Source organism: Salmo trutta, chromosome 19 (genome assembly GCF_901001165.1).
Source record: "Salmo trutta chromosome 19, fSalTru1.1, whole genome shotgun sequence".
Taxonomy (NCBI): domain Eukaryota; kingdom Metazoa; phylum Chordata; class Actinopteri; order Salmoniformes; family Salmonidae; genus Salmo; species Salmo trutta.
This window is the reverse complement of record NC_042975.1, coordinates 5,065,218-5,088,113: the sequence shown is the minus strand read 5'-3', so window position 1 is coordinate 5,088,113 and position 22,896 is coordinate 5,065,218. Positions and strand designations below refer to the sequence as shown.

The 22,896-nt window shown below is 41.7% G+C and overlaps 1 protein-coding gene across 1 annotated transcript; it reads right to left on the bottom strand.

Moving 5' to 3' along the window:
• Nucleotides 1–38: 38 nt before the first annotated feature.
• ddx46 (DEAD (Asp-Glu-Ala-Asp) box polypeptide 46) lies at nucleotides 39–22,896 on the bottom strand. Its single transcript, XM_029699501.1, has 23 exons — nucleotides 22,764–22,896; nucleotides 21,919–22,110; nucleotides 21,639–21,758; nucleotides 21,450–21,537; nucleotides 21,182–21,350; nucleotides 20,809–21,041; nucleotides 20,547–20,657; nucleotides 20,131–20,296; nucleotides 17,227–17,347; nucleotides 14,996–15,171; nucleotides 14,621–14,742; nucleotides 12,528–12,606; nucleotides 11,390–11,472; nucleotides 11,057–11,221; nucleotides 9,366–9,528; nucleotides 8,556–8,749; nucleotides 6,539–6,676; nucleotides 6,106–6,255; nucleotides 4,407–4,628; nucleotides 4,109–4,327; nucleotides 1,080–1,224; nucleotides 868–941; nucleotides 39–599 (listed from the first exon to the last, which is right to left on the bottom strand). Exons 1-23 carry the CDS (start codon nucleotides 22,778–22,780, stop codon nucleotides 552–554), a joined length of 3,195 nt encoding a protein of 1,064 aa, XP_029555361.1. The 5' UTR covers nucleotides 22,781–22,896; the 3' UTR covers nucleotides 39–551.

Below are 22,896 nucleotides of genomic sequence, written 5' to 3'. Positions count from 1 at the left end.
GTATATCATTTATCTAACACAGACCAGTGACAACATGCTCCTTGCCAACACATTGTTTTATTAGAGGGAAAGAAGTAAAAACACATGACATCATTCAAGGGCTGTTAAAAAAAAAAAAATCAACTTGTGATTCCTTACTTGTTCAGATGACTGCAGACCAGTGACCCAAAATATTACTTTACACACAGAAATAACACAGGATCTATAACTACTTATGCTTAATGTTTAAGGACAAAAATAAGCAAATGTTTGAATCATGGCGGTAGAGAGCCCGTTACATTTCAGCTGGTATATTATAGAACGGATATCAGATACATTTTGCGCCGTGAAACCTAAAAAAAAAAAAAAAAAAAAAAAAAATCACGACTAAATCTCCACTTAAAATACAGAGAGGAAACTTTGTCTAAAAGAGAAAGTACTCTCACGAGAACAATCCCTTCTGGAGGTCACTGGTCTTACAGTGAAAAATATATATACTAATACATTCTGAAACAAATATGAGGAAATGTTGGAGAAAGAAGTCAATGCCTCTGAGCCCAATCTCATCGTCACTACAAAACCTTGTATCTTCCTTTGCTGGTGGGTTGGTAGGAGTTTTGCTAAAATGAGAGAGAACATTTATTGAGCAATGAGATTTTTTTTTATACATTTTTTTTCCCACTAAGTTAATTACTTTCAGTACTTTTAAAACATTCCATGTTTATTACTGGTGTTCATACAATGATGCAACCGACATGTAGACTGACACGAACGATTATAGAATGATTCCCTAGGGCCTAGCATCAGTAAATAAATAGATAGGATAGATCTGAAATGACAGAGGACAGAACCACACATATGGATTCTATTTCTATGGACAGAACTTACTAATCTGATAAGCTCCTCCTTGATGAGACGAGTGATTTCAGCCTTGGCCTTCGTAACGGCCAGCTCATTTGCACCTGTCAATCGAATACGTCAAAAATATTACGACAAGTGACATCCATCAACAACAAAAAAACACTCACTACTGCTAACACGCAACTCTCCAACATTGGTGAAGACTTGAAGTGATCATTGCAAGTAGAATAGCTGCTTACTCTCAATAGCCAGGTAGATCTTGCGTTCTCCCTCTTTGGGCTCTTTGCCTGGAGGGAAGTAGGTTCCTCTGATGGTAATGGCTGCCTCGGAGTATTCTCCGATCCTCTGGAGGGCCTCCTTAGACGTGACCTTCCACCTCGCAGTCTGGTGGAACACAGGAAACAGACATTAACATCTTCCTGTTCGCTTAGGCCGTATTCACAAAGCGTCTCGGAGTAAAAGTGCTGACCTAGGATCTGTTTTGCCTTTTTTTTAGATCATAATGAATAATATTATATGGACAGATCTTAGATCAGCACTCCTACTCTGAGACGCTTTGTGAGGTCAATTCCACCTACCACTTGTGTGGGATAAACTACTTAAACCACAATCACTTTGTTGATAGGACAAACAAATGTCAAACAAATGTGACTTGTTTCAGGAAACTACGCGTATGTTCACGCACTACTTCACAGAAGAGGCATTTGAACGTAAACCTTTTTTGTTGTTGATCTAAATGCGTTTTTTTGTTGTTGCAGAAATGCCTTAGGGAATATGTGAACTTTCATGTGCCTTAACACACTTCTATATCATCTGTAAATGCGAATAAAATTGTTAAATTACAAGCCTAGTTGGTTTAGCCAAGGAAAAAGATCCGGAATCTTCCTGCTAGCCATGATTGGCTGAGATAATGAATGGGCTGGACATGCCGAGAGATGAGTTGGGATTGGTCTGCCATATAGCACACTTCTGTCTATAACATGAGCTGCTCAGTATGTGTAGATACTCCTTTCTAACGCAGATTTTTTGAAAGACATCATGAAAAACAGCAAAAGTGTTGCTAATTCTCTCCACTTCCTGGAAAACGAACGTGCTATGCTGACTCTTAAAATGAATCAGACGATGAGGACATCCCTGATTTGTCAACAACAACAACAAAAAGTTTTCATTGAACGAAACATTGTGGTCTTCTGAAACACGGATCAACAGTGCTGTTGTCACGGAAGAAATCAGTGTCGTGCCCGGTGGAAGCAGAGTATGAGGAAAATTCTGGCGTTTGATTGCAAATATGCGGAGGGAGTCGAAAAGAGAACACACAGAAGGCTGTTGTATAAAAAACTTGTCTTTTCAAATTAAGGGCAAGAAGCGTTCATCCATGTACACGGGTAAGAGTCTAGCTAGCTACATTTTCAGATATTATGTTTCTTATTTAGTCAGAAAGTCATTTACATTGCAAGTTAAAGGGTACTGTTAGCTAGCTAGCTAATGTTAGCTGGCTGGCTCGTTAGATAATGTTACACGTTTGATCTGTGTAGTAATATTATTTGTATCTCAGAAATCCATTTGCATTGCTAGTTATAGCCTAATGTTAGCTAGCTAACATTGAAACTAGTTGGTTAGCTTTAGCTACTTGCAGATTCATGCACGGTAGTAACGTTATGAGTTGGGATTATGGTTCATTGTTTAGCTAGCTAGCTACATGTCTAAACCAAAAAAAAAGACTCCACTATGCAAGTAACCATTTCACTGTACCGTTCACACCTTCTGTATCCTGTGCATGTGACAAAAACGTTGATTTTATTTGATATAGGGTGTGTTTACCAGAGACGGTAATGTGAAGAACATGACCTGCACCAAAGTCAAATTAGGATATAACGTTAGGCCCTGCTTTTATTTCGTCACACTCACAACCGTAAGCTATTTTCTGTAATTAGCTCGCCATTAACTTGTAAATATCATTATGAGATTATTTTCCTGTAATAATGAATAACAATTTGCTGAAGTTAAGATGATGTTGTCAGCTATGATATGGTCATTATTTGAACAGGCTAGCCATCTAACTTAATGTTAGTAACATGCTAGAAACAAACCAAAACATTGTGTAGAAAGTTGCATTTACTTGCCTGGTTTGTTAGATTGACATTTACTAAATTCATTTTTTTAAAACAGATGGGTTTATTGGTGTTAACATGTAACAGTTATGATATTTTGGACCACCAGCCAGCCTGCTGATGTCATGCATGGTTTTTGTGTTTATACGTTTTTTCATAACGACAAGTTTGATGTCGGACGACAACAGAATGTTCACGTCACTACGACAACCGTCTACAGACATGTCAATAGATGTAGTATAAACCAGCCTTTAGTCTTGAAATCTTTGGTTGTTTAGTACACTATCATAGCTCCCGTGTGGCTCAGTTGGTAGTGCATGGTGTTTGCAACGCCAGGGTTGTGGGTTCGATTCCCACGGGAGACCAGTACAGAAGAAAAATAAATACTTTTTTTTTTTTTAAGTATGAAATGTATGCATTCACTACTGTAAGTCGCTCTGGATAAGAGCGTCTGCTAAATGACTAAAATGTAAATGTAAATCGTATCCACTCTGTGAAGCCTCACATGTGAACCCTTAAAAAGATGGGTGGGGCTACGGCTATAGAGGGTGTGAACAAGGCTGAATGGGTGGAGACAAAGAAGAGCTCTCCAATAGGTGTACCAAAACAAGTTGATCAACTTTCAAAGCAGAATTACTTCCCTCTTATTCCTCAACTGTACGATATACCATTTTCTAACTCTGAGTCTCTACTTTAATGTTAAAAAAAAAAATAAATAAATAAATAATAATAATAATAATAATAATAAATAAACACAATTTCAAATTTTGCTACATAAAACCGAATCGAGCCGGTCGGTCACGAATACGATTAAGATCTACCAGCTAGTGTTTCACCGTAAGCTCCGCCCGTCAAGGAACAGACATTGTAAAAAGACCATCCAATGTTCAACTGAAAGAGAATCAGCATGATAAAGTAAAGCATAGTTCATATAGCAATGGTGAATACCTTTCATTTAGAGATTCAATGAGCAGTCCTCCACCTACACCCTAGTGTTAAGTCCCAAATGACAACATATTCCCTATGTACTTTACTACTATTGACCTGGGCCCATAAGACAGTAGTGCACTGTCTAGGGATTAGGGAATAGGGTAAAAGTAGTGCACTATATAGGGAATAGGGTGGCATTTGGGATACAAACCCATATAAAAACTGACCTGAGGGAAATCATTGATTTCCAGCTCCTCTTCGTATCTCTTGACGGTCTCGGCCTGTTCAGCTGCCTGCCTCTCCTCCTCCAGCTTCTCCACAGGGATGTAGTTGAGCTTGGCGTTGATCTTCTCAGCCAGCTGCTCGGCGATGGTCTTAGCCGAGACGGAGGGGGCCATGATGGTGCCTCCTCTCAGGATGGCATTGGTGGCCTGTTGCATCACATCCTGTCCAGAGAGAGCAATGGATTATGTCAGGAACGGAAGGTTGAAGACTACTAAAACTCACACAGAAACAAAGACCAACCTGAGCCTCAGCCCCCAAGTTCTTCTGGGCGTTGATCCTGAGAGCCAGTCTCTTGGCCATCTCCAGTTTCTGGATGTTTCCAGCAGAGGGGGCACCGAGGTTGGCAAGGCCCCCTGCTGCTGCAGCCGCCACGGCCGCAGCGCTGGGTGGCCCACCCCCTGGAGCCGACAGATCCTTCACCCTCTTCTTGGAGTTGAACATGCTCTCGATCTGCTCATCAATCTGTAAGGACAGGGTGAGACATTGTGTCAATATTGTACGTATTCTATGAGGTTTTAGAAATGTATTGTTTGACCACAACTGATGGGATGCGATATACATTATCAAGAGTCTGGAACCAGGTGAGTGTTCACTACATAACCCTCAATAACCCTAGTGTGGAACCAGGTGAGTGTTCCCTACATAACCCTCTATAACCCTAGTCTGGAACCAGGTGAGTGTTCCCTACATAACCCTAGTCTGGAACCAGGTGAGTGTTCCCTACATAACCCTAGTCTGGAACCAAGTGAGTGTTCCCTACATAACCCTAGTCTGGAACCAAGTGAGTGTTCCCTACATAACCCTAGTCTGGAACCAGGTGAGTGTTCCCTACATAACCCTCTATAACCCTAGTCTGGAACCAGGTGAGTGTTCCCTACATAACCCTCTATAACCCTAGACTGGAACCAGGTGAGTGTTCCCTACATAACCCTAGACTGGAACCAGGTGAGTGTTCCCTACATAACCCTCGATAACCCTAGACTGGAACCAGGTGAGTGTTCCCTATATAACCCTCGATAACCCTAGTCTGGAACAAGGTGAGTGTTCCCTACATAACCCTCAATAACCCTAGACTGGAACCAGGTGAGTGTTCCCTACATAACCCTCGACTGGAACCAGGTGAGTGTTCCCTATATAACCCTCAATAACCCTAGTCTGGAACCAGGTGAGTGTTCCCTATATAACCCTCTATAACCCTAGTCTGGAACCAGGTGAGTGTTCCCTACATAACCCTAGACTGGAACCAGGTGAGTGTTCCCTACATAACCCTAGTCTGGAACCAGGTGAGTGTGTATGTCCCAAATGGCTCCCTACATAACCCTATTGGGCCCTAGTTACCTACAAGCCCTTAACCAACAATGCAGTTTAAAAAAAAATAAGTGTTAAGTAAAATGTTTTAATAAAAATAACAAATTAAAGAGCAGCAGTAAAATAACAGAAGCGAGGCTATATACAAGCCACAGTTGGCATTCTACTGTAAGCTTTTGGAGAGTGTGGAACCTGTACTCACATCCAGGGCCCTAGTCACATGATCAGAACCTGTACTCACATCCAGGGCCCTAGTCACATGATCCGAACCTGTACTCACATCCAGGGCCCTAGTCACATGATCAGAACCTGTACTCACATCCAGGGCCCTAGTCACATGATCAGAACCTGTACTCACATCCAGGGCCCTAGTCACATGATCAGAACCTGTACTCACATCCAGGGCCCTAGTCACATGATCAGAACCTGTACTCACATCCAGGGCCCTAGTCACATGATCCGAACCTGTACTCACATCCAGGGCCCTAGTCACATGATCCGAACCTGTACTCACATCCAGGGCCCTAGTCACATGATCAGAACCTGTACTCACATCCAGGGCCCTAGTCACATGATCAGAACCTGTACTCACATCCAGGGCCCTAGTCACATGATCAGAACCTGTACTCACATCCAGGGCTCCATCCTCATCGTCAGAGTCCTGCAGACCCAGAGCAGCCTTTTGCAGCTTCTTCCTCTCGTTAGCCAGGGCATGCTCAGTCTCGTCAAACTTGAAGCCCTTCCCTGAGAACCCGCTGCTGCTCTTGATGCTTTTACCCTCCTGGGGAAAGAAAAGGCCGTTATAGAGAGGGTGTGTTACATTCACCTACTGATGACACAGTGCTAGCAGCAATGGGAAGTAAGCCAGCGACTAAACCGGTCTAATCTTGTTGAATAGGAGTTGAAGATTTTTTTTTTTTTAAGGACACAGAATATAATATTGTAATTCGTCGCTGAAAATCATCAGCTCTAATGCACAGTTTTTTTTTTGCTGGGCACACATTCTGCATACAACGACCGGGTAGCTTCCATGACAACACCGGAACAGCACTACTTCCTCTTACCGCTTGCCGTTGGTTTTTGAAGGACAGCCACAGCTGCTCCAGCTCCTTGGGCACAGGGGACCCTGAGAGCTCCAGGGCCTTGATGATGTCCCCAGCGTAGCGTGCCTGCTCATCTGTGATGAAGGTGTAGGCAAAGCCCTGGGACACAACAAATCAGGGTGGTTTTAAAATTAGGGTTTTAACGGTACACATATTTGTTCCTGAACCGTTTTGTTACGGGACCTGGGTTCGGTCTTCGCGGTGAACCCTGAAAAAAAAATACTTAACATACGTAAACAATTAAAAACACAAGGCCTATGCCTTCCACTGAAATGTGTCTTCCGCAGGCGATGCATGCCTCGTGTAAATATGAGCTAAAAAAATAAATAAATAAAAATACATATCAGGCTATTCCCGTTAAAACTACTAAAGCCTATGCAGACATTGTAATCAAAAATCAAGACTTAAATTGTCGCATTTCAAAACTGTTCTTTTTTAAGGCGCAGCGGGGAACTAGTTCTGTACGATGGAGAGTGGTGGGCTGGATAAACCAGGAGGATTCTCCATTATCGTTTAAATATCCAGTTTGGGAAAATTTTTGGCTTTCCAAGTAGATTACAATGGCGATGGCCAGAGAGTGTATATGTCACCACTGCTCGACGAGAATAACATATGCAGATGCCAACAGCTCAAACATGGTGACACATTTAGGCCGACATCACCCCATTATTCGTACCAACGGAAGAAGACGTAAAAAAAATATATATATATATATATATATGCCTTCAAGCTGCCCTTGGTAGCTGATTCTGACCAAATCAATTACAAGAGTGTATATGTATGTTCATAGCCGTGGATATGCACCCATTCTCGGTGGCTGAGAAGAATAGGGAGTTTTAGCATCTTGTGAAAGTGCTCGAGCAACGTTACGAACTTCGACCTCTCTGACATATTTCAGCAAACAGGAGGTACCCGGCTCTAAATAAGCAAGCTAAAGCCGAATTGGCCAATGCACCCTGTATTGCGCTAACTACAGATGGATGAAACTACAGGGCTACATAGCTAGTTAACAGTGACAGCCCATCATCAAATTCCCCCTGATTTGGGAAATGTGAAGTACCATGCTACAGACACGGCCCTTTTTTGATAGTCACACAAGTGTGAATATTTTTCTCTTTGTAAGGAAACATAGTGTAGGCCTATACAATGTCTGAGCATTGTTTACATAATGGACTTTACAAGCATATTTCACTTTATTTTATTGTTCTTGTTGATGAGTAAGTGTTTTTTTTCCTCCCCCTTTTAAGAAAATCCAAAGTGCTGGTTATTTCTGATAGTGCTCTCATCAGGAGTTATATGACTCATGATTAAATATGAATTCAGGAATACCAACACTTTGGAATTTATTGGTGGGGCAAAAATCAAGAGTTAATATTTTAGATTGATTGTGGGTTCTATCAATGTAATTGTCTGCATAATTTCCAATAACCCATTTTTTAAATAAAAAATAAATACATATTTTCCTTCTTTATTATTATCCCTTAACCTTACCATCTCTCCCCTAATTGGAGTAAACTAATGGAGAACAATACTTAGGCTTCTGCTTCCAGCTATTCATTTTACGGACACGGTATATTTTACATTAGCTCTTTCTTATTTTTTATAGTCTCACCCTTCAGCTAAAACCCCTCCCATCTATCTCTGAAAACCATCCAGTTTTAAATACCAACACTATGTATTTTCTTAAACTCAAAACTACAGTAACTATTGGCATTACATTTCCCCGCTGTAGCTAAACCGAACCGTGGCCCCAAACCAGCAATACATACAAAACCGTTATACCCCTAGTTTTAAATTAACGGTTTCTACATAACAATCAATCAAATCTATCTTTTTTTCCTAATATGGTTGTAGAATACATTTTTCCCCCAGTGATTTGTTCCATTTTAGTGATCAGAATTCATGGAATTCTTGATAAACCAGAAACAATTAATTAGTTTAATGGACTACTAGTGTATCCTACAGGACCACTACTCACTTTGTTCCCGGCTCTCCCTGTACGTCCAGCCCTGTGGACATAGTCCTCGTAGTGGTTGGGACAGTTGTAGTTGACGACCAGGATCAACTGTTTGATGTCCAGCCCCCTGGCTGCCACAGAGGTGGCCACCATTAGCCGACACGCCCCGTTCTTAAAATCATTGATGACGCTGTCTCTGTCGTACTGGTCAATGCCTACAGGGAGGGGACGGAGATAAACAAACGCTTGATATAGTTCAAAACAACTAACATGATAAGAGACAAAATGTTTATCTGCCATAAACATGGTTTAATTAGAAGATATAATAAGGAAAATGATCTAGGACATGATGAGCTCAGCCCGGTCACTTTCAAACCCTGGACTAACTCAATTTATTTTACCAGGTAAGTTGACTGAGAACACATTCTCATTTACAGCAACGACCTGGGGAATAGTTACAGGGGAGAGGAAGGGGGATGAATGAGCCAACTGTAAGCTGGGGATGATGAGCTCAGCCCGGTCACTTTCAAACCCTGAACTAACTCAATGTGTGTCCAAAATGCCACCCAATTCTCTACATCAGGGGTATTCAACTCTTACCCTACGAGATCCGCACCCGGCTGCTTTTCTGTTCTACCTGATAATTAAAAATGTCACACACCTGGTGTCCCAGGTTTAAAAAAAAGTTCCTGATTGGAACTGTCTTCAAGGACCAGAGTTGAGTTTGAAGGTGCTACTTAATGCCCTACTTTTGACCAGAGGACCAATTCTTTGTGGGTGGAGCCTCAAGACTAGTGAGGCTAGAACACTGGTGTGTTTGTATGACATCACCTCCGTGCAGAGACATGCAGGGGTAGGAGGCCTTCATCAGGTCTTTGAGCAGCCCGTCAGCATGCTCCTGTTTGTCCACAAAGATGATGACCGAGCCCTTCTCCTGGTAATGGCCAAGGATCTCTAGCAGCTTCAGGAACTTCTGGTCCTCCTCAATTACCAGCTAGATGGAGAGAATACATGATGAGGAGGAGAAAAACATGGATGTCTGTGTGACTTCAGCTAGATAAGAGAGAAATGGCAGCAACACTAATTTAACAAATTATCAATATGGAATATGTAAAAGATGGATTGTGGTGCTATTGTCAAAATAGGAGATATATTCGTATTCATGGTGAATAGTTACAGACTCAAGACATTTCCACTTTTTATTTCGAATTTGTTTTTCTAAAAACATAATTCCACTTTGACATTATGGGGTATTGTGTGTAGGCCAGTGCCACAACATCCCAAATCTAACCCATTTTTAAAATTTAGACTAACACAAAAATGTGAAATAACTAAAAAAAGGTGTGAATACTTTTTGAAGGCACCAAACAAAAAATATTTTTTCTAAAAATGCAAAACGTGTAAAGTGTTGGTCCCATGTTTCATGAGCTGAAATAAAATCCCAGAAATTGTTCATACTACACAAAAAGCTTATTTATCTCAAATGTTGTGCACAAATTTGTTTACATCCCTGTTAGTGAGCATTTCTCCTTTGCCAAGATAATCCATCCACCTGACAGGTGTGGCATATCAAGAAGCTGATTAAACAGCATGATCATTACACAGGTGCATGTTGCGCTGGGGACAGTTAAAGGCCACTCTAAAATGTGCAGTTTTGTCCCATAAACACAATGCCACAGATATCTCAAGTTTTGCGGGAGCGTGCAATTGGCATACCGACTGCAGGAATGCCCACCAGAGCTGTTGCCAGAGAAAATAATGTTAATTTCTTGACAGACAGCTAATGAAACTGTGGGTTTCATCATGAAACTGTGGGTTTGAAACACCAAAGAATTTCTGCACAAACTGTCGAAAAACCGTCTCAGGGAAGTTCATCAGCGTGCTCGTCGTCCTCACCAGGATCTTGACTTTACTGCAGTTTGGCATCGTAACTGACTTTAGTGGGGAAAATGCTTCTTTTTTTTCCTTGAGCGGATGTTCAGGGGGCCGGAACATAATTACAAATAATTTGTAAACAGATATAATATTTGAATAAAACACACATTTCAAACTGTTCTTACATTGGTATACGATCACATACAGTATATACTGTATCTGTATTATGCGTGGGAATACTCTGGAACAGAGTTCCAAAATTTTAACTCATCTAGAGCCGATTTGCGTTTGTGTTTTTACTGTCTTATGTCCAAAAATAAATAAATAAATGTTTTTGCTCACAAAACTTTAGGAGCAAAATAATATCACCGGCCAGTTGCGTAACCCTGCTCTGACGGGATGGTTTACATATGATATAATATCCAGAGTAGAACAGGAGTTTTTCCTCATCTCATGACTGACCAGGAACAACTCCTGGCCCTATCCACAGGGCACCAAAAAAAGTTAAAGAGATGGAAGACGCACACTATTCCCTTTATAGTGCACTCCCTTTGACCAGAGTTCTATGGTCCTTGGTCAAAAGTAGTGCATTATAAAACGGTAACATTTAGGACACACAGAGAATGTAAAAAAAAGGCTAGTCTTACCACATGTTGCTCCACATCAGAGCACACCACGCTCCTGCCTCCCACCTGCACCTCGATGGGCTTGGACAGTATCCTTCTAGCCAGTGCCTCCATGGCCCGCGGGAACGTGGCTGAGAACATGACCGTCTGCCGGTCTGGACGCACGTTGTCCATGATACGCATCACCTGGGGGGAAGGAACATTACAGGAGAGGATATGACCTATTATTCTGGTGCCAGGGTCACGTCTAAATAGCTGCTATAAACACGAATTGATGCAAGTCTATTTTCCTTAAGAACACCTCCCTTGGATTAATTATTTATAAAGTAATGATAATAACGTGTCTATATATACCTGTGGCTCAAAGCCCATGTCGAACATTCTATCCGCCTCGTCCACCACCACGTACGTGGCTCGCCGCAGGTTTGTGACTCGACCTGCACACCCAAGGAAAGTATAGTGACACAGGAAAACAATGTTACTCTCTGGAAAGTGGGCTCACCCAAAGCTTTCACACAAAGTTCCTGAACCTCCTGATAAATTTACCTCAACAAGCCTAAAAAAAATAAAAATACAAAAAAATTAAAAGTATTTATTTTTCCTAAGGCATTAAATACTTCACTTCAATTCACACAACTGCCATTTATTGTGTTCAGGCCTACTTTTAAGCAGCCAGATTATTAGGTTTCTATATTTGTCTTGTCTTGCGTACCATCTCAGGGGCACGAGGAACCTGTGTAAAATGTCAGAAAACAGCCAATACAATAAAAGAGATGAGGCCACATCAAGCACTATGTGACCGCCTTCTCACCTACAAAACGAAACAGAGAGATTACCTGGCATGTGCGGAAGGATAGAACGCTAAACTGTCCCATTTCAATACACGTTTCTATTTTTAAAATGTAGCATTTACACAGTCATAAAAACAACACTGACTTTTAAATAAGAATGTAAACATATTCACACTTGTCGGACAACCATGTTCCACTTTAAGGTTCAAATGTTATTCAAATCCATACATGAGTGAAATGTCTGACTTTTTTACATGACTAACAAGGAAACTTGACTTGGGATAAAGGTTTGTTGAAAGCTTGACTTACGCCTCTGAACGTGAGGACCACCCACGGAGGCAGTATCGTCTCTTCACCTACTTGTAGCTGATCATTATTCTTCAGGGAACACTTCAAAAACGGTCGGATATGATTCCCAAGGCGGTCAGATAACGTTTACAGTTTTAGTAAAAGTGGTACTGACTTGACTCTCGTACGGAAACATTTCATGCAAAGCAGGACATTTACATCTCACTTTCTATCAGTACCTGCGCTGCTCGTGTTTTCAGGGTGAGAAAGTGACATTTCTAAGTCAAAATAATTATAACACTGGACATTGCACACACACACTGCAGGTTTATCACATATCAGAAATCCCTATCATTATATGTTAACGGGATACAATAACACAAGAGAGCAATGAGACAAGGTGTGTCACTCACCGCTGTTGGCACCTAACATGTCAATCATTCGCCCTGGTGTGCACACAATGATCTCTGCTCCCCTCTTCAGCTCAGCAATCTGCACCACAAGCAAGAAACAAACTATTTAAAAGATAACCATATTCAACCAATGTACAATCCTGTTTGCTTTTTCCTAACTGATTACAGGGCTTGACATTTACTTTTTTTTAATATTTACTTGGCCAAAAGCTCAAGGTCACTTGTCTTCCCCCCCCAAAATGGTCTTTAAGACCATGTTAATCTTTGTGTGATGCAAGGAACAACTTTACAAAAATAAAATGTATTACTAATCTTTTTACCATAGAGAATCTGACAGAATTGGAGGTTACACTATGCCTGCTGGGCTTCTCTGCATATTCAAGCCTCTCTCAAAATACAACACTGCCCCTTTAAAAGGCTCTCCTGGAGGATGATAGGCTACCAAATGTGGCCAATCAAATATAGCAACATTACAACCAAATACTTTTTATGTCTTTTTAAAATAATTCCCTCCAGGGGCTCAAAAATTAAGGGGAAACCGTTGATATAAAAATATATATATATATATATGTTGACGGTTCAAAAACAGACTCTGGGACAGTTCTGGGACGACATATCCAAAATTCATTCAACCACTTCACTTTAAAACATTTTTAAAAAGCAAATGAGTTTTATTTCTGGTATGATCTGTTGCCTCAGCCTCATCGTTTTAAAAAACTAAATAAATGAAAACTAAATGCAACTGGCAGGAAACTCCCGTTCTCAAAAGCACACTCAAGGGGTTTCATGTGACAGATAAAAATATCCTGTTAGAAATTAAGAGGAGATCTAAAGATGTATAAACTAGCACGGGTTGCTAATAAGACCAGGACTAGGGGTTACTAATAAGACCAGGACTACGGGTTGCTAATATGACTAGGAATATGGGTTACTAATAAGACTAGAAATATGCATTTGGTTGCTGGACAATAAAATGATGTTAATTTGAAACCCAATAGAACATGAGAATATGCCATGGCAACCAGCATTTAAGTGTTTATAAAATAATTCCCCTCAACATGTCTATTGTCAGATTTCGGCTAGGCCACTTTGTTTCAAAGACATGTTTCATAAAATGATAAAAACGTCTAGGTTTTAAACAATTAAGTTTATGGTTAAATCGTTTTGTTGTTTTTTTTATGCTGACCGCCTCTGCTCAGATTCAAGGTGGGTGACGTGCGATGTGCAACAGCCACTGTCCTTCACTCTCCTGGTCTTGTGACCATTTAATCTGGACGAACTGTGCTTCCAGTATGTTCGACAGAATCAAGCCTTAAGACATTAACGCTACTTATCCTTCATTAAACTAGCCAAACATGAATACCGTTTATATTTATATACTTAAAAAGTCTCAAAGTTTGGCATAATTTTATGGCGCCTCCCTCACGTCAGCATCGGTTTGGACATGAGGTTGTAGCCAATATGCATATAAGCTACACTTTTAACATATATTTTGTACATGGAAAATAGATTTGAATATTATTCTAATGTTGGCGCCTCTGATCCAATTCTGATTGGAGTAGGCTAACTGGGTTTGATAGTGATGTTTTTAAAAATTGTCCATTCAGACACCTTAAATCTATATTCTTCTTGTCCGACATTTTTTTTTTTTTTTTTTTTTTTACTTGTCCCAGACAAGAGAACAAGCATTAATGCTGTGTTTTCATGTGTTGCTGCCACGCTATGGTCTTACGTCTCTCTTTATGTAGTGTTATGGTGTTTCTCTTGTCGTGATGTGTGTTTTGTCCTATATTTTATGTTTAATCCCAGCCCCTGATGCCGCAGGAGGCCTTTTACCTTCTGGTAGGCAGTCATTGTAAATAAGAATGTTCTTAACTGACCTGCCTAGTTAAATAACATTTTTTTTTAAATGTATGTCGAGCCCTGTATTATTCAAAACCTACAACCCGGGATTTCTTTAAATACCATGTACAATCTTTTTTTCCCCCCCATCATGGTAAATTGTAATTACAACCAGGTAACACTACTCCCATGATGAGGTACTGGTTAACAATAACCCCCCGACCCTACAGCGTTACAGGAAGTGGTTGTACCTGTTCACTAATCCCAGTGCCTCCATATACACACACCACCCTCAGGTTCAGGGGCTTGGAGAACTTCTTGCACTCCTTGGTGATCTGCAGAGCCAGCTCTCTAGTGGGAGTCATGATGACAGCTGAATGGGATGGGGAAGAGACAAATAGAACTCAGACAACATACTCTCGTCGTTTATTTGCCCTTTCAAAATACAGCACCTTCATTGAACAGCTTTCACATCGTCTGATAGGACCATTCTGCTCAGCAGATTAAAATTGTGATTTACACATAGAACTCAGAGACGCCAGCGTTCAGGTTAATTTAGGTGTAATTGATATGGGGTTGTATGACAGAAAACAAGTTAAAAAAAAATTATTCAAAGGGGCCCTTACCGATGGGTCCCTCAGCCTCCTCCAGGGGCCTCTGGTCCATGATGTGACGGTACATAGGAAGGAGGAAGGCGATGGTCTTTCCACTGCCGGTCTTAGCGATGCCAATGAGATCTCTCCCAGACATGATGGCTGGAATGGCCTGGGCTTGGATGGGGGTGGGCTTCTCATAGCTGTGTCTGGAGACGTGAAGACAACATCACTTAAAACACACCTATCTAGAAGTGTACGGCAAGTGAATCACAGGCGACATCAGCACTGAGCTAAAAGGCTAGAGCTGCCGCTTTCAAGGAGCGGGACACTAATCCGGACGCTATAAGCCCTCCGACGAAGCATCAAACAGGCAAAGCATCAAACTATCACGGATCACAAATGGAAACCCAGCCGCGAGCTGTCCAGTGACGCAAGCCTAGAAGACAAGCTAAATACCTTCTATGCTTGTGTCAATGCTAGCAACACTGAACCATCCATGAGAGCCCCAGCTGTTCCGGAAGACAGTGTGATCACGCTCTCCGTAGCCAATGTGACTAAGACCTTTAAACAGGTTAACATTCACAAGGCCGCAGGGTCAGACAGATTACCAGGACGAGTACTGAGAGCATGCTCTGACCAGCTGTCAAGTGTCTTCACTGACATTATCAAGCTCTTCCTGACCCAGTCTGTAATACCTACATGTTTCATGCAGACCACATTAGTCCATGTGCCCAAGAATGCCAAAGTAACCTGCCTAAATGACTACCGTCTCATTACACTCTCAAAGCATTTCATGGCTACAGATGTAAAGCTGGTCATGGCTCACATCAACACCATCATCCCAGACACCCTGGACCCAATTCGCATACTGCCCCAACAGATGACAATCTCTATTGCACTCCACACTACCCTTTCCCACCTGGACAAAAGGAACACTTATGTGAGAATGCTATTCATTGACTACAGTTCAGCGTTCAACACCAAAGTGCCCTCCAAGCTCATCACTAAGCTAAAAGACTCTGGGACTAAGCATCTCCCTCTGCAACTGGATCCTGGACTTCCTGACGGGCCGCCCCAAGGTGGTAAGGGAGACAACAACACAGCCGCCACGCTGATCCTCAACACAGGGGCCCCTCAGGGGTGCATGCTTAGTCCCCTCCTGTACACCCACGACTGCGTGGCCACGCACGACTCCAACACCATCATTAAGTTTGCTGACGACACGACGGTGGTAGGCCTGATAACCAACAACGACGAGACAGCCTATAAGGGAGGAGGAGAGAGACCTGACAGTGTGATGCCAGGACAACAATAGCCTCTCCCTCAGCATCAGCAAGACAAAAGGAGCTGTTCGTGGACTACAGGAAACGGAGAGCCGGGAATTCCCCCATCCACATCGATGGGGTTGTAGAGGAGCCTCTTCATTTCAGGAGGCTGAAAATATTCGACATGGGCCTCTCAGATCCTTAAAAAAAGTTATACAACTGCACCATTGAGAGCATCTTGACTGGCTGCATTACCGCTTGGTATGGCTACTGCTTGGCATCCTACCGCAAGGCGCTACAAAGGGTAGTGCATACAGCCCAGTACATCACTGGGCTTGAGCTCCCTGCCATCCAAGACCTCTATACCAGGTGGTGTTCCAGGACCTCTATACCAGGCGGTGTTAGAGGAAGGCCCTAGAAGATGTGCATCAGTAAGTGGTACTGATGCACCAAGTCTGGAACCAACAGGACCCTGAACAGCTACTACCCCCAAGCCATAGATAGTTAGTTAAATAGTTAACCAATAGTTACCCGGACTATCTGCATTGACCCTTTTTGCACCAACTGTTTTGGCTCATCACATACGCTGCTGTTACTGTATATCATCTATCCTGTTGCTTAGTCACTTTATCCCTACCTATATGTATAGTACATATCTACCTCAATTACCTCGTACCCCTGCATATCGACTCGGTATTGGTACCCGTGTGTATATGGCAAAGTTATCGTAACTCATTGTGTATTTATTCCATATGTAATTTTTTTAAATATTATTTCTTACTTTTTGTTTCTCTGCATTGTCGGGAAGGACCCATAAGTAAGCAATTCACTGTTAGTCTATAGTCTGTTGTTTACGAAGCATGTGACAAATAACATTTGATTTCATCCGACTGCAGATTACATAACAAAATGTATGTTAAGATCCTATTCATTTGGACCAATACGTGACTTACTTATATATCTGCTACAATGTAAAACTTTGTCTGTGACACTCACCTCTTCAGTGCACTTAGAATCTTCATAGACGTGCCACACTGAACCCATGACTTGATGGGCTTGGGACAACCCTTCCCTTTGACTGCGATTCCCTCCAGGTCCAACCTGTGGACATTCACCTCTGTATGCATTCACCAAACAAAACCAAAAGGAGACGAGTTAGATCAATGATGGGCAACTTTGATAAGGGTGGGGGGGACACACAAAAACAAAAACTGAACTCATCATGACGGGCTGCAGTGGCTCGCAGGTCTGCGTTAATTTCCTGCAATTCTACACATTTTGCCGTGGGGCGTAGAGAAATATTTGCAAATAAAAATAGGATTTCCGAGTGAGAAATTGACTAACAAAGTCAATGCCACCCCCAGCTGGAAATTCAACCATCATTACTACAAGTTTAGATAGCTGTCCACTAGACTCATTTACCAATCTACCATATATTTTTTTTGCTAACGTGCTAATTGAGTGACTGTCAGTGACTGACAGAAGAGAAAAACAGCTGATGCACAACAACATTTTGAAATTGCACTTTGTATATTCCACTATTCTCTCAACATTAGCTTGAGACCCCAATCGAGTTCCTAAATTGTAAAAAAAAAAAAAAGTATATGTGTGGGGGGGGATCGATCCGTGGACCTACAATTGGGGGGGGGGGGGGGTCCAGTTGCTCATCAACGAGCAACATTGACACTTGTCATTTAGCAGACAAAAACAACTAAAAATATCCACACCAAGGTTTCCGTGAGCCGGTATTAGCCAATAAATTAAATTGGCACCGGACGGTAGAAGAAAAAAAATCCCATTGGGATGGAAATACATTTGACCGGTCAAGCTTATCGGTCTGCAGGTTAATTTGCAAAACTAAGTGGAATTAAACTTGACTTACCTCCCTACTCTTCTACATTTGCACACACTGTACATAGATTATTTTCTATTGTGTTATTGACTGTACATTTGTGTAACTCTGTGTTGTTGTTTGTGTCGCACTGCTTTGCTTTATCTTGGCCAGGTTGCAGTTGTAAAATGAGAACTTGTTCTCAACTAGCCAACCTGGTTAAATAAAAGTGAAATAAAATAAATAAAAACTGTCCCGTGTAAATATTTGTTATGTGTCTTATTTACACAGCACACAGAGATTTTGAGAGGAATATCTGTCAGACAGCATGAGAGCTGCTACTACAACATCTCAAACAGTTAATACATCGGCAACGGAAGGCAGGCTTCATCACGTCACACACCCTTTGCAATGAGCTGGAGGCAGTACGCATTTTGAAAACATACTTTAAATTGTTTGAAACCTGAATGTTTTTACTACATATTATGAGGCATGTTTTACCTTGCTTCAATGTAGCCAAAATCAGACCCTATCCGTGGAGGCAATTATTTTATCTATCTATCTATCTATATATATATATATATATATGCGCACAAGGCATATATATATATATATATATATATATATATATATATATATATATATATATATCTCAACTTTATTTCATTGTCCAGTAGTCAAAACGCACAATCCTAGTTATATTAGCAACCCATGTTAGTTGTTGCACATTATAGCTCCCCTCTTTCTAAATATCAAAACTGATATTTCAATCTCTGTCACAGGAAACCGCTCGCCTTTGACAACAGTGTTTTCTGGTTAACTGCATTATGGAACAAACATTCGCACATAGCCTAGTGCCTTGTGCGCATTGCTGCGCTTATAAATGTGAGGAAAAAATGGTTTACCTATTCTATCGGTCAGTTTGAAAGAAACAAACTGTTTCAAAACACACTCTGGGACAGTTGCAGGATGATAGATCCAAAATTCATACAACCAGTAGGCATAGGCTACATAAAAATAAAATAAAACGTTAAAAAGCAAATGAGTCTGATGCAACAGATCAGAATGTTTAGGATAGTAATTTTGCTGTTCGTTACTCATCTTGTTGGCTGAGGAAAAGTAAATGTGGGCATCGGAATTCAGTAAGGACCACAAATTGTTGTATCCTTGATTTGTATGATCTGTTGAGATTAATTACCATAATCTAAATGTGATTTGTCATTCTGAGCACCGTGGTTGGACGCCCTAATCAGGTTACACACCCAATGGTTATGGGTCCAGTAAATTAAAATGCTGCTGGTCAAATTTCCTGCGCCACAATTTCCTAATGGAAACCCTGCCACACACATTGGTTCGGTTTGCTTTTGGCAGAACTCGGCTAGGCGACCATCTGTGCTCATTCTCCTCAAAGTCTTTTGCTTGAAAAACTAGAAAATAATTTGCAATATTAGTGTTGTTTGTCCCTTTTGAGCCACCGTAGCAACAACATAGCCAGATACACTTCCTCAAAATAGTCAAAATTAATCAAAGATAAATAAAGAAATGTGATACATTTTTGTCTTTTGCAAAGGACTTAGTCGCGCAATTTTACATCTAGCTAAGAGGTTTGGTGCAGCATTTCTCAAAATGTGCATGAAAACTAATCGTCTCTCATTGAACGACAAACAATTCTTGTTCTCACTCCTACTAGGATTAGTACTGTTGACTAATCACTGATGAAGGGGCGTAGACTTTGGCTACCGAACATCAACTTGCCTCAAGAAAAACATTTGTGTGCGCAAACAGCCGGGAAAAAACTTGCAAAGACCAAAGTGGGAAAAACGTCGCAAACAGCCGGGAAAAAACTTGCAAAGACCAAAGTGGGAAAAACGTCACAAAAAGTAGTCATGATATACACGCAAACTGTTTCGACTGGGAAGTATACGGTAAGCTTTACAGTTAGTTGACTGCACTAAGTTTTACGGGGAAAACGTCACTATCACAGTCATTGCAAATAGACCCTTCCTCAAAAAATAAGCGATTTTTTTGGGGTGTGTTTTTTGTTTTTTTTTATAAATACATGTACACACCCTCTGGAGACATCTTGGCCAGCTCTGGCACCTCTACATAGAAGTCCTTGCGGTACGGTTCGTACTCAATCTTCTGGTGATCCACTGGCTCCAACACCTTCCTCTGTTTGGTCTGGTAGCCAGTCAGGGCTGTCGCCAGATCCACTTCCTCTTCCTCTGATGAGTACTGGGAAGACAGTGACACAACATGTAGGAACCGGCTCTCTTTAGGTGAGAAAACTTTGAGAAAAGTTCTTGAGACTTTTGGAAGTTTCCAAGGGAGATGGTCTGCGTACCAAAATGGCACCCTATTCCCTATATAGTGCACTACTATAGCACCCTATTCCCTACATAGTGCACTACACTTGACCCCATGAGCCCTATACATTTACACAAACGATCACAATGAGAGCATGACAAGGACAAAAACTGCTTACCTCCATTGCATCCTGGTCATTCTCCATCAGCTCACCCTTCTTTTTGTGGACATTTGGTCCCCTCTTAGTTTTGCATACGGTGACAACTTTGGATACGTTTACTCCTCCCTTCTGTTTGTGTGAAGGGCAAAAAAAAAAGAAAAAAAAAAGAGCGATTGCATCACACACAAAAAAACCAAAGCAGCACATATTGACAGCAATGTTTCCAATGAGCTAGATACGGTATGTGTGAAGGAAACTATTGGGGGATGGTCTAACTTACCTTGTCGTTCCCTTTAGACTGGGGGCCCATGTTGAACTTCTTGACTTCCTCCTTGACCTCCTCCATGTAGGCGTCTAAGGTATCCAGCTCATCCTCTGCCTCCTGCTCCATGGGAGTAACCTCCTCTTCCTCTTCCTCCTCCTCCTCTTTCTTTTCCTCCTTCTCCTCCGGCCCCTTACCCTCCTCGCCTTCTTCAGCCTCTTCCTCGGGAGCTGTCCCTTCCTCATCGTCATCTGAAAGGAAGAGAAGTCTGGTGAGACCCTGTGTTTGGCAGTTATCTAAATCAGTCTTTGAAAGTGGAAACTACTGCATTTAGGTACATATGAACCCACAACACAACCATGAAAAGTAGAAGTCTGAACTTGTTCCTCACCGTCATCATCCTCCAAACTCCACTTTTTTCCCTGCTTCATCTCCTCAATCTCTCTCTTGATCTCCTCGATGTTCCCTAGGGCCTTCTTCCTTTGGTCCTCCCTCCACTTCTCCACTCGCTCCTTCCTCTTCCTCATCTCTTCCTCCAGCTTGTTCTGGTCAAAATCTTGCTGTGGGGACAACGCATAAACAATGCGCAAAATATTCAACTGTCATATTTCGGTCAGCGTTTCCAAATTGCTGAACATCTACAGCGGAATAGGACTCACATCCTCAACAACCTCCTCTTGCTCTTCTTTGATTTTCTTCTTCTCTGCAGAGGCTTCAGGGTTATCTTTTTCCTTGCTTTTAGACAGACTGGCAAACCAAAACAGACCAAGGAGAACAAGTTATGGTCGGGTGTAAGTAAGATTTATTTAGGTGGGGGGGGGATATATAACCCTTTGGTGAAAACTCACGTCTCATCAGTTTTCCTGCTTTTGCTGGGACTTGCGGATTGTGATCTGCGTCCTCGGCTCCTAGACCTTCGATTCCTGTCACGGCTTCTGGAGCGCCTCTTCTCCCGACTCCTAGAGCGTCTGGATCACATCCAATTCAATAACAACATCAGACCAATTCAATAACAACATCAGACCAATTCAATAACAATATCAGACCAGGTATTTATTTCACATTCAAAAGACACACCCTTACTCTGATGACTTTGATCAATCACTCACTCTTTCACACACAGCTCACCTGGGGCGCTTCCTGTCTCTGGACCTTGATCGGCGGCGGTCACGGCTGCGTGACCTCTCTCCCCGCCTGTTGCGGTCCCTGTCTCGGTTTCGTGAGGCAGCCCCATCATCCTTCTTGGAGCGTTTGTCCGGGGAACGGCTCTTTGATCGACTCCCGGACCGACCCCTCGATGCCGACCGTTTCCTGTAATGCCTAACAAACATTGACAAAAAGTATTTAAAACACTTCAGAAACTTCAATCACTTAACTAAAACGACTGACATAAAAAAAAAATATATATATATATATGTGTGTGTGTGTGTGTTTTAAAAACGTCGTTAGTGCGAGAGAGTAATGCCGCGTTGGGAACAACTGGGGACTCGGAAATGTACGACTTCATTACGTTCAAGACAAATGGGAACTCTGAGGGGGAAAAAAGCAAAATCGGATTGGGACAATCGTTTCGAACACTCATCCAATTCAGAATTGCACGTCGGAAACTCGGCCATCTATGCACAAATCTTTGGCCTCCAACTTCCCGACCCGAAGATCACGAACGTCATGATTTGACCTCGTCCCCCCCGAGTTACTAGTTGTCTTGAAAGCACCATATACAACTGCACAGCACATGGTCAATGTATTTGAAATAGTTGTGTCATTTGTGAATGCATTATCAAGTATTTTTACTTTGGCTATTAAGTTAACTAGCCAGCTAGCTAGATATCACATTCAATGGTCTGTAAACGTTAGCTAGCTTATTAGCTAGCGCGTTGGATCAACGTTGCAGATTTGATAGCTAGCTCGGTTTTTTTAATCCTTCAAAACAGATAAAAATAATACAAGAGACCCTTAAACTCCTCACTTACCTTGACTCGCGCCCCATGTTTACGTTGAGTCCACAAAGAGATTAAATATCAATATTTTATTGTTAAACTTCGTGCATTTGTTTTCATGCGTGATCACGTTAGCCGTTTCCTGGAACGTAATCAAAAAGTGACC

Coding starts and splice junctions, on each gene's coding strand:
- ddx46 (XM_029699501.1), bottom strand. Junction 15,172..17,226: donor ATTCTAAGTGCACTGAAGAG/GTGAGTGTCACA, acceptor TCACGTCTCCAG/ACACAGCTATGAGAAGCCCA. Junction 9,529..11,056: donor CTGATGTGGAGCAACATGTG/GTAAGACTAGCC, acceptor CTCTCCATCTAG/CTGGTAATTGAGGAGGACCA.